Source organism: Canis lupus, chromosome 24, assembly GCF_003254725.2.
Source record: "Canis lupus dingo isolate Sandy chromosome 24, ASM325472v2, whole genome shotgun sequence".
Taxonomy (NCBI): Eukaryota; Metazoa; Chordata; class Mammalia; order Carnivora; family Canidae; genus Canis; species Canis lupus.
In genome coordinates this window covers 32966700-32978964 of record NC_064266.1, presented here as the reverse complement: position 1 = coordinate 32978964, position 12265 = coordinate 32966700, and the positions used below count along the sequence as shown (strand labels likewise).

Below are 12265 nucleotides of genomic sequence, written 5' to 3'. Positions count from 1 at the left end.
CAAATTTTTATAGACAATAGAAGGTTGATTCATGCCCATTATCTCCAGACTTACACTGTGGTGCCTTATAAGGTTTAAGGAAATTGACACTCATCCTCTGTTGAGTTAAATATGATTTATACATATTTAGTTACAAAACTATCCATCTCTCTCTTTACATATACGTATATGTATTTATACAGGCATACATGCATATATATGTGTATTTATTTATTTATACTTAACACATCTACTTAATTCTTGCACCCACACAATCCACTTATCTTATATTAATCTCAGAAATAAAAGATTTATGGTTGAAAATATTCAATATAATACATTGTCTAGATAATCAGTAATTAGTATAATGCAAATGGTTGACAATAGGAATTTAAGTGAGATGTGTGTAATTATGGAAAACCACATTGTGAAATATTTACCTGATTAAATGAGGGTGGGGCAAAATGGATAACAATAGATGGGTGATTTCAAATATGAGAAAACAATAGATTGTTTATATTAAATATGCAAAAATAGAATGGTAATAAATGAGACACACATGAATTCTCTAGTTAGATTATCATATTTTTTAAAAATTATACTCTTCTCTTTTTTCTGTAAATTATCTAATAATTAGAATTAGGAAAAAATTGGGACACCTGGGTTGCTCAGTGGTTAGGCATCTGCCTTTGGCTCAGGTCATGATCCCAGGGTCCTGGGATCTAGTCCTGTATCAGGCTGCTTCTGATACAGGGGAACCTGCTTCTCCCTCCACCTGTGTCTCTGCCTCTATCTGTGTCTCTCATAAATAAATAAATAAAATCTTTTTTTTTAAAGAAGTAAGAAAAATTTGTTTGCAAAGGAGGAGGTTAATCATATGAGAGCAGGAAACTTCTTCAGAAGCCCAGGTCCCAGAGAGAACAGCGTGTGATAAGGGGAGGACACAAGGCCAGTAGAAGCAAGGAGGAGCCTAGGATAACCAGCCAACTCTCCAGAGAAGTCTGTGCCAGACTGAGAACACTCCATTCTGGCCAGAATCATGCCAACCCAGGCTCTGTTGCCTATCCTGCTCCTCTGTTTGCTGCTGCTGCAGGCCCCGGGAGGGTATCATAAATCCAAGAGGATGCAGGGTAGGTGACAGGAGGGGAAAGGGGCCTTCCGAGGAGGACCTGGGAATTGGAACCTTTAACACATCCTGCTCAGACCACAGCACTATGAAGACTCTGGGTCCTCCAAACCATGGCCCTCTGGCCCCTTTACCCAGCTCTGGGAATGTGATGTGGGTGGAGGGGGAACCTCTATCTTTTGATTCTCCATTCCAAATACCCAGACACAAATGGTACATACAGTAGTGAAAGGTACATCATGGCCTGAGAATCATGAGGGGAAACCAAAAAACAATTCTTCGATTTCTGCACATAGGTGACACGTTACATCCAGAAATGTTGGTGGGAGTAGGTGTAGAATGAAAGGACCCTGGGAAAGCAAGTTTGGGGGTGTTCAAAGTCAAGTCCAAGTTATCATTGGAGGGACCAGGATGGTGACAGTGGAAGGGAAAGAAAGAGAGTGCAAGTGGTATTTTCTGTGAAGGGGCAAGGGCCCTGGAATCAGGGACAGTGCCAGGAGAGAGGGGGCAAAATGGCAAGTCTTCTTCTCTGGACCCTGAAAATTCTGGAGAGTGGAGAGCATCTGCAGGATGTCTCAGACTCTGCTGGTTTCTCAGAGTGTAGATTCTAGGGAGAATATTCACCAAGGCCATGACTAACAGGAGAGACAGAGTCCTGGCTGCAGAGTATGGAGAGGGCTCAGGAAGATCAGGCATTGAGATCTATTAGGGGAAAATGGGGGAAATAGGATTTAATATACCACCATCACCAGGATTGGGTGAAAGGCAGAAAGTGAGTTCCCTGAAAAGTCCAAGAGTGTCATGGGTGGGACCAGGTTCTAGGGTCTTTGGGAGAGGATTTAAACTTGAGAAGAGTGCTCTTAAGGGATCTGGTTCCACTGATCCTGTTCCTGCTCTGTTTCAGAAATACAGCTGATTGAGGAAATCAAGGTCTGTGAAAAGCACACCACTATATACATGTGCAGACGCCCATGTGAATATCATCAAGACTGTCAAGCAAATAATATATGCTGTTCAACCTTCTGTGGGAATATTTGCATGAGCACCCTCCAGTGAGTGGGTGAGGAGTCTGGGCTGCTGTCCCAAACCTCTATTCACACCAAGGCATGAAGACTTCAGATCCCAGGCAAGAGGATGTCAACAGGAAAGCAGTCTTCCCACTGTCTGAACTGATTGTTCCTGTCAAATAAACCAGAACGAACCTCCACACACCAGACTATTCTACTCCCAGTGCTTGTGATCCTTGAGGACATAGTGCAGATCACAGAGTGCTTACTCGCTGGATCCAGGTCTCTGATCTCTCTCCCTTTGTCATACTTCTCTCTTCTCTTTCCTGTTGGCCCCCACACCCGTGCCAGGCCCCTGAGGCCCTGCCTCATTGTTGATCTGCTCACTGAACGGGTACTCTCAGGAGAAACTTCTCATGTGTGATATCTCCCAAAGCTAACAAGAACACTCCTTAGCCTGGATCAGAAGGGCCAAGTTAAACGTGAGGGAGGTGGGGCTAGACATTGGTCACAGAATAGGAGGCCCACAACGAGGCCTCTTCTTAATTGATCCACACCATCCCATTCTTCCTATTCTCCTTGTGAGGTTCAGATTACTGTCCCTTTAAAACAATGAGGAAAACTAATCCAAGGGAAGTTAGGTAATATGCTCAAGGCCAAGAGATTGAGAGACCATGATAGGCTGGAGGGGGATGCTTGCCTGGACTCCCTGTTTGCTCACTGCTCCTCCACTATGGTGAAAACATGGCCATGGAAGTGAATGCCTTCACTAACATCTCCCACCACATCCTCCACCAGAACGGCCACTCTTGGGATGGGGCCTGGAATGGGAACCAGAACTTGAGACGCCAGTGCCTTCCATCAATTTAAAGGTCCACACTTTTCCGCAATCCCCCTCCATATAGTCTCACTCTCTCTCTTTATTAATCCAGGAAAAGGCTACACAGTAGAGAACAGGGGGCTCATGGTGATGCTACCAAGGATTAATTGCCTATTGAGGGTAGCTATAGGTGTTGCCCATGGTCTCATGGTGAATCAGTGGACCTTAATCATTGGACAGACTCCTGACCACTCTGTGCCAGCAGAGAGGCTCTGAGGTGGTCATGGGACTAAATCCAGAGACTGGGTCACATAGGCCCAGTGGAAACATGGAGTCAAGTGCAAAGAACTCAGGAAGGCAAGCAGGCCTTGCTGGAGGCAGGTGTACACTCCAGTCCAGTGCTTCCTGCTGGGCAGCAGGGAAGGCTTGTCCAGAGGAGGAAACCTGCCTCTTTCAGGCCAGAGCCTCTGGCCCACCTCAGAAGCATCCCAGGGCTCCTAGTATTAGAGGAGCTTCTCTACCTCTCCTAGGAGCTGCACTTGACCAGGAGGCCTTAGGAAAGAGAGATCAAGATCAAGCAGCAGCACAGACATCATCAGATGTAGATGGGCAGTAAGAGCATGCTCTGCAGGAACTCTTTCTTAGTGCTTCCTCACATAGCCTGACTCTGCAAGCATCTTCCCAGTGCTTGGCCATGCCCCAAACACCCTGGGAGAGACTATTAAGAAAGGCAAAGTTCCTGCCAGGGCCCATATAGGAAATGAGCTCCCACATCCATATCTAGTGTTCCCTATCATGTGAGTACACCATGCTGCCAGCTGACCTATTTCTTGCCCCAGCGTGAGCACCTTGGACTATGAATTCTACTGGAAACAGCTGGTCTTCTCCATCAGGACAGCTGGTGTCCCAGCCTGTGTTCTACAGAGCTCTCTCGACACTCCACCCCACCCAGTGACAAAGAGGCTACAGCTAGAATGCTTTGGCTGGGAGGAGTGTTTCCCTGGTCAGCAATTCATGTTCTGTCCTATGGAACAGCTGTGTGCCCCTGTGGTAGGGCAAGTGGAGGAGTGAGACCCCTGCAAGGACTGAATCTCACGGAGGCAGAGGAGGGAGCAAATGTACATTCTGCCATAACCTGGTGCCCAAAACACCGAGTCCTGGCCTGCAGAGAATCATTGATCAGGCTGCCCTGTGTGACAAACACACAGCCTCACAGCTGCCATGGCTTCTGCATTGATTATTCTTTTCTCATCCTCCAGTCATGCTCCTTCTCTATGTTATACAGATGGGAGATTCTAGAAGTATATTCTCCATCTCATACACCATGATATAAGTAAACTTCTACCTCATATCAATCCTTTGCCTACCCTCACTGCTCACAGGTGGGTCCATACACCTTTGATGCCTTCACCCCAAAGTGTGCCCCACTACTGCTTCTGGTGTAGTATGTGTCATAACAAAGCCATGGTGCTTAATTAAGGAGCTACCTGGGGAACAAGGGTTGGATTTCAGTGTTGAGTGCAATACCTTCAGAAGAAATGCCCATCAACAAATATAGAGAAGCTATAAGCCCAAGGACAACAGAAAGGAGGATTTGGTGAACCTACCGCAGGCAGTCTCTGATCTATCTACTAATAGAGAGCCAAATTCCTAAAGGAAGACCCAAGACCCTGGCCTCCACATCACCGTCCAATGGAGCAAGCATCCTCCTGTCATTAGAGTAGGCGTGCTGACCTCAAGGTGGATACTCTGAGCTTCCAGAATGATCCTTCCTTCTGTTGTATCTGTATCCTCTTACTCCTGCTTATTTTGTCTGCCTGGCAATTATACCTGGTAATAGTAGTCATATCCCGAGTTGTCTGGTAATGCAAGGCAGGATTTCCAGCCCATACTGTTCCCCTAGTATATATTTGAATTGCTTTTTTTTTTCAGGATTTCTTTTTCTTTTTTTTAAATAATAAATTTATTTTTTTATTTGTGTTCAATTTGCCAACATACAGAATAACACCCAGTGCTCATCCCGTCAAGTGCCCCCCTCAGTGTCCGTCACCCATTCACCCCCACCCCCTGCCCACCACCCGCCCTCCTCCCCTTCCACCACCCGTAGTTCGTTTCCCAGAGTTAGGAGTCTTTATGTTCTGTCTCCCTTTCTGATATTTCCCACACATTTCTTCTCCCTTCCCTTATATTCCCTTTCATTATTATTTATATTCCCCAAAAGAATGAGAACATATAATGTTTGTCCTTCTCCAATTGACTTATTTCACTTAGCACAATACCCTCCAGTTCCAACCACGTTGAAGCAAATGGTGGGTATTTGTCATTTCTAATGGCTGAGTAATATTCCATTGTATACAAAAACCACATCTTCTTTCTCCATTCATCTTTCGTTGGACACCGAGGCTCCTTCCACAGTTTGGCTATTGTGGACATTGCTGCTAGAAACATCAGAGTGCAGGTGTCCTGGTGTTTCATTGCATCTGTATCTTTGGGGTAAATACCCAACAGTGCAATTGCTGGGCCGTAGGGCAGGTCTATAATTAACTCTTTGAGGAACCTCCACACAGGCTGGTTCAACACTTGTAAAACAATGTGATTCATCATATCAGCAAGAGAAAAACCAAGAACCATATGATCCTCTCATTAGATGCAGAGAAAGCATTTGACAAAATACAGCATCCATTCCTGATCAAAACTCTTCAGAGTGTAGGGATAGAGTGAATATTCCTCGACATCTTAAAAGCCATCTACGAAAAGCCCACAGCAAATATCATTCTCAATGGGGAAGCACTGGGAGCCTTTCCCCTAAGATCAGGAACAAGACAGGGATGTCCACTCTCACCACTGCTATTCAACATAGTACTGGAAGTCCTAGGCTCAGCAATCAGACAACAAAAAGACATTAAAGGCATTCAAATTGGCAAAGAAGAAGTCAAACTCTTCCCTCTTCGCTGATGACATGATACTCTACATAGAAAACCCAAAAGCCTCCACCCCAAGATTGCTAGAACTCATACAGCAATTTGGCAGCATGGCAGGATACAAAATCAATGCCCAGAAATCAGTGGCATTTCTATACACTAACAATGAGACTGAAGAAAGAGAAATTAAGGAGTCAATCCCATTTACAATTGCACCAAAAGCATAAGATACCTAGGAATAAACCTAACCAAAGAGGTAAAGGATCTATACCCTAAAAACTACAGAACACTTCTGAAAGAAATTGAGGAAGACACAAAGAGATGGAAAAATATTCCATGCTCATGGATTGGAAGAATTAATATTGTGAAAATGTCAATGTTACCCAGGGCAATTTACACGTTTAATGCAATCCCTATCAAAATACCATGGACTTTCTTCAGAGAGTTAGAACAAATAATTTTAAGATTTGTGTGGAATCAGAAAAGACCCTGAATAGCCAGGGGAATTTAAAAAAAGAAAACCATATCTGGGGGCATCACAATGCCAGATTTCAGGTTGTACTACAAAGCTGTGGTCATCAAGACAGTGTGGTACTGGCACAAAAACAGACACATAGATCAATGGAACAGAATAGAGAATCCAGAAGTGGACCCTCAACTTTATGGTCAACTAATATTCGATAACGGAGGAAATACTATCCACTGGAAGAAAGACAGTCTCTATATTTGAATTTCTACCATAAGTATCTTGAAGGTCATTTTAATGATGTAACTTCCCTTGGATGAGGGTATTATAAAATCCCTACAACGTGTTCATCTCTGTGCCGCTGCCTGGTCTAGAGAATGAGATACTCTCATTTAGATGAGATGAGTCAGCACCTCACAGTTATCAACTACAGAGCCCATGGAAAGGTTTCCGAACAGGATACAGAATAGACTGAGGCCAGGCAAGGGACTAAGGCCTACCAGAACCCTAATTAGCGTCTTAGACTCAGAGGAAGGGAAGGGCACAAGGACTCGGGGTCTCAGGGAACCATCCTGCAGGAGTGGGGCTTTGTCTTGATCTTCAGGGATAAGGAGCACTTGGAGTGCTATCCAGTGAAAGTAGCTATTCCTTCTCAACAAAAGTAGTAGAGAGGAATAAAGGGTTAGAGACCCCTAGGGGAAGGACAGGGAAGGAATGTGTTGTTCCCTTGGGTATCCTAGATATTATGGGGAAGGGAAAGCAGTTTCCCGCTATCCTTCTGGGTTCATGGCTAAGACCCCCTGCTACAAGAGACAGATAAGCAGGAGAAAAGGAAACACAAGTCTACTCACAGGGATACAGACAAGGAAAACTGAGTCACTTCCCCAGATGATCCAAGCCATCTCCTTAAATATCATCTGCAGCTAAAGACAAAAGATGTGGAAAGGAAGGGGCAGGTCAGTTATGAGAGGTCACGAGGAAGGCACAGTGAACAATGGTATGGTTGTCATACAGATTTCTCCTACAGGCTCCACTGATAAAAAGAGTTTATAGAGGTTGAAAGTCATCCTCCTCTTTCACTTACAGAGAGAGAGAGAGAGAGAGAGAGAGAGAGAGAGAGAGAGAGAAACCCTTACAAATGGAGATATCCTCATCCATGTAAATGTCACTTATGAAGGGGAGAAAATTTTGCTAAGCCAAGTTATGCCTCTTTGGCACATTGATTATTTGAAGCTGGTGATTTTTAAGAAACACCAGACACAGGTGAAGCTCTGAAAAGTGAATAGAAGTTACTTTTTTTGTAAGAACAAAGATTTTTGTCTAATGCAATCCTGGGTCATTTAGAGGTGGAAGGGAGAGAAGATGTGTTGCCCCAGGTGAGCAGTTGCTTAACTTTGGAGTTTTGACACTCTTCTTTAAAAGGCATCCTCTCCTTATTTCCGTCCTTTTGAACATCTGAAGGGATTTTATTTGGTTCATCTGGGGCATTCCAAAAAGGATGTCACTTTAAGGAGGACAGTTAGTTCCTTGGCAATCAGAATGGTACACTTTCTGTCACCTCTTCTATTTCTCTTTCTACCTGGGACAGAAATGAGAACCCACTGGCAATAAGAAGGTAGAGTCAAAGAATGCACCCCTAGCTGAAGCCGCTCATCCTAAGCATCCTGTAAGTAGTTGCTTTTCCTTTGTGGGGGCTCAGAAAGGCCTCAGCCTCTGTACCAGCGTGTCTAGGCTCCAGGGCCATATCCAGCAGCACTAGGGACTTCCTTTCACCATCCTCATGGTGGAACTCAATTCTCCTGGATTACAGAACCCATTTCCTGGGTCCTACCCCTCCCTCCTCTTATTTTTTTTGTAATAATAAATTAATTTTTATTGGTGTTCAATTTGCCAACATACAGAATAACACCCAGTGCTCATCCCATCAAGTGCCCCCTCAGTGCCTGTCACCCTGTCACCCCCACCCCCCGCCCTCCTCCCCTTCCACCACCCCTAGTTTGTTTCCCAGAGTTAGGAGTTCATGTTCTGTCTCCCTTTCTGATATTTCCTACCCATTTATTCTCCCTTCCCCTCTATTCCTTTTCACTAATATTTATATTCCCCAAATGAATGAGACCATATAATGTTTGTCCTTCTCCGATTGACTCATTTCACTCAGCATAATACCCTCCAGTTCCATCCACGTCGAAGTAAATGGTGGGTATTTGTCATTTCTAATGGCTAATATTCCATTGTATACAAAAACCACATCTTCTTTATCCATTCATCTTTCGATGGATACTGAGGCTCCTTCCACAGTTTGGCTATTGTGGACATTGCTGCTAGAAACATTGGGGTGCAGGTGTTCCGGCATTTCATTGCATCTGTATCTTTGCTTCCCTCCTCTTAAAGACCTCATTCTGGTAGCATACACCCCAGAGGGGCTTCCTGAGAGAGTACATGAGAAATAAGTAAAATAGAGACATCTTATGCCTCCACTTAATTAATTAATTAATACACACTTAATACACACTTTGGCTGGTATTTCAGGTTGAATAAATTCTGACTACATGATGGCCTCAATAACAACAACAAAAACAATGAGAACAGATACAGATGCAATGAAACGCCAGGACACCTGCACCCTGATGTTTCTAGCAGCAATGTCCACAATAGCCAAACTGTGGAAGGAGCGTCGGTGTCCTTCAAAAGATGAATGGATAAAGAAGATGTGGTTTATGTATACAATAGAATATTAGCCATTAGAAATGACAAATACCCACCATTTGCTTTGATGTGGATGGAACTGGAGGGTATTATGCTGAGTGAAATAAGTCAATCGGAGAAGGACAAACATTATATGGTCTCATTCATTTGGGGAATATAAATAATAGTGAAAGGGAATAAAGTGGAAAGGAGAAAAAATAAGTGGGAAATATCAGAAAAGGTTACAGAACATGAAAGACTCTAACTCTGGGAAACGAACTAGGGGTGGTGGAAGGGGAGGCGGGTGGGGGTGGGGGTGAATGGGTGATGGGCACTGAGGGGGGTACTTGACGGGATGAGCACCGGGTGTTATTCTGTATGTTGGCAAATTGAACACCAATAAAAAATAAATTTATTATTAAAAAAAAAAAGGAAAGGGAGGTGGGCTGGCGGTGGGGGTGACTGGGTGACGGGCACTGAGGGGGGCACTTGACGGGATGAGCACTGGGTGCTATTCTATATGTTGACAAATTGAACACCAATAAAAAATAAATTTATTAAAAATATTTACTAAAACTCTCATACAGTAAAGATGTATGATTTTTTTATTGAAAGGACAATTCTAAAGCTATCTTTCTATGAAAACAAATGACACTATTACCTATCTAGATTAGATGGCTGATTATATCTCATTCATTTTCTTTGTACTTCTGTATTTTTCAAATTTCTAAATAAGAAATGATTAAATATGAAGAATTCATTTCTGCAGTGAGCAGAGTAGAAGACATAAGAAATTGGATGTACCTCAGGAGACATCAGGGCCCAACCAAGGAGTGGTGCCTGGAAAAGATGAGACAGAACCAGATGGGGCAGTGAGAGACCAGTCACATGTTCTCCAAACTCCACACCCCAAAGCCCTTCGCTACCCCCTGCAGGACCTGGTAAAATACTGGGTCTGCTGCCAGGCTCACATTCAGACATCCAGAGTTAACATCATGAAGTGGTTGGTTTTCCAGCTGGTGACACTCTACTGCCTGGTCATCATGCCAGTGACAGGAACTATGAAAGAAAAAACTAAGAAAGTAACTCGTCGTCCAAATTTCAGTAGGTATTTTGGTGGAGCTTCAAACTGAAGAGGGGCTAGAGAACAAAAAGGAACCCGGCACTGGCATATGTGAAACTCTTGGTTCCTTTTTTAAGCCAGGATACCAGAGGAAAGCTGAATGTGCAGTTCTCAAGTTTCAGGGACTCCTGATGTGACAAGTAATGATGTTCTTCTGTATGTTGCGGGGACTATGGTGTTTTTGTTGAGGAGGACCTGTAGTGGTGGAAAGCTGCACAGGATTCAAAGCCTGCATAGAGAATGCCTAGCTTGAACCACCAGGAATTGGTGTCTTCCACTCAGGAGTTCCAAAGATGAGCACCAAATTGGGCAAGGGGGACTAATTATCTCTTGAAATATGCCCTTTGTTTACCAAATTGAGTATTTTAAAACATTGGATGTGGGAAGAGTACTAAAATGGGTGATTGACCAAGAGAAGTTTGGAATGGCTGGGGTAAAACAATTAAAATCAGCAGAATTGAGGGGAGAGGAGTGGGTCCATACTGGCTGGCAAAGGTTTCTGAGGAATAGCCAGGTTTGGAGGGTTGTCTCAGCCAGACAGGGAAAAGCAAGGGACGGTTCTTCCTTTCCTCTGGGACCCTGTTCCTCTCACTCTGTAAAATGAGAGCAGGAGACCAGTAGATCTTTTGAGCCTCTTTGTTCTGCGAACTGGGTTTCAGGACTCAGGTCATGTGATGTTGAATTCCATGGAGGTGGCCTCATGGTTGCTGGGTTTGTTAGGGGGTAGGAGCTGGATTTTGACTCTTGGAATGGAAAAGGCCTCCCAGATCCCTGAGCAGGGAAAAGAAGAAGAGAAACCAATGGAGGTGGTGCTGGGGCCTTAGAGGGGCTGATAATAGTGAGAAAAACTCTTCTTCTTGGAGTCACTGCTCATGTATTCCTTCTCAGTTGTAGTAAAACCGAAAATGCGAGATTGCTCGAGGTCACCTACCTACTACGAGTGCCAAAGAAAGTGCCAATATTCCTGGGACTGTGCTGTTGGGTATGAATGCTGCTTTGCTGCCTGTGGAAGTATTTGCTTGAATATCCGACAAATCGGTAGGGTTAAGAATCACTTCCTCTTGCCACTCGTTTGTTAAACCTATAGAACCACTATTGTAGGGGAAAGACAGAGAGACTATACCTCCTCAGTCCCAGGACCCATTCCAACTGGGGATCCCCACCCCTTCCCTCAGCCCAAGCCCCCATTGTCTGCTTGTAGGCCTGCCTGATTTATTCAAAACTCAGGAGATCTAATATTAATGTCCCTTTGCTCACTAGACTCGAAAAAACCCAAGGGAAGCCTTGTGTGGGCATCCCCTAAACCACATTAAGTATCCCTGCCCCCAGGGTTTGGGAGGATCTGTTACTCTCAAAGAAATATGTTTCAGCAAACTGTGTGGTCACTGAATACCTACTACCCCTTCTCTCTTTCAGAGACCCATAAGGACACTACACCCAGAACCGAGGCTGTAACTACTTTGTGTCACCCAACCACCATTTGGAATTAGGACCTATAGACACCTACAAGGTGTCAGGCTAATTCTACATGATGTCCAGTGGTATGATCGTCTTATCCCAGCTGGGAGGCGGCAGGGAGGGGAGTGGATGGGTCCCAAGGCAATGTCTCTCCTATTTGCCAACCCTCTTCCCTGAACCATTGTATATCAGCTTCTTTTCCCTGAAAAATAAACAGTGGCATTAACCCAGAACCTCTGTCTCTTCTTCTATAGTACCACTACCTTTAGCTCCCTTCATTTAGTACCTAAGTTTCCAACGCCTGCCTCCCAGTGGATTTCTCTACCCTCTCACCATTCAGAAGTCTGAACTCCTTAGCCAAGACTCCTGGACTCTCTTTGTTCATAGACTACCATCTCTGAGGAAAACTGCTTATGTGTGGGATCTTCTTATAGCTACAGGAAGCACCATCCCTCTGAGTTCTCCAGACTTTCCTTATGCAGCTTATCTTTTCTTTTCAGGCCTGTGATTCTAGTAGGTTCCCACAAGTGGACTCCCTTTGAACTAATCCAGGGAAGTACAATCAATCTCACAGGTGACAGCACCCATGGTCTAGAATGGATAGGAAATACCATTGGCTTCTCTAAGCTCTCCTCTCCAACAATGCCTTATTTGTTGGTGTCGTTTACTCAATCACTTGG

General features: G+C 44.3%; 2 protein-coding genes across 3 annotated transcripts in view; both read left to right on the top strand.

The window, feature by feature from the left end:
* The first annotated feature begins 924 nt into the window (after window positions 1-924).
* WFDC10A (WAP four-disulfide core domain 10A) lies at window positions 925-2314 on the top strand. The gene is made up of 2 exons (XM_025469044.3): window positions 925-1109; window positions 2010-2314. The coding sequence occupies exons 1-2, from the start codon at window positions 1019-1021 to the stop codon at window positions 2159-2161; spliced, it is 243 nt and encodes an 80-aa protein (XP_025324829.1). The 5' UTR covers window positions 925-1018; the 3' UTR covers window positions 2162-2314.
* Window positions 2315-9844: 7530 nt separating this feature from the next.
* LOC112673399 (WAP four-disulfide core domain protein 10A-like) overlaps window positions 9845-12265 on the top strand; it is a 54443-nt gene continuing 52022 nt past the window's right edge. Inside the window, exons 1-3 of one of the 2 annotated variants that reach the window (XM_049100411.1) lie at window positions 9845-10108; window positions 11016-11165; window positions 11544-11668. In XM_049100411.1, the coding sequence (XP_048956368.1) occupies window positions 10000-10108; window positions 11016-11165; window positions 11544-11617 (333 nt within the window). In that variant the 5' untranslated portion in view covers window positions 9845-9999 and the 3' untranslated portion in view covers window positions 11618-11668. Of the gene's footprint in view, window positions 10109-11015; window positions 11166-11543; window positions 11812-12265 lie in introns of those variants that run through there. The other variant, XM_025469043.3, reaches the window with a different exon arrangement.

Bases quoted from the DNA above. Each gene is read 5' to 3' on its own strand.
- WFDC10A (XM_025469044.3), top strand. From the start codon at position 1,019: ATGCCAACCCAGGCTCTGTTGCCTATCCTGCTCCTCTGTTTGCTGCTG. The intron at 1,110-2,009 runs GTAGGTGACAGG...GCTCTGTTTCAG, and splicing joins TAAATCCAAGAGGATGCAGG to AAATACAGCTGATTGAGGAA.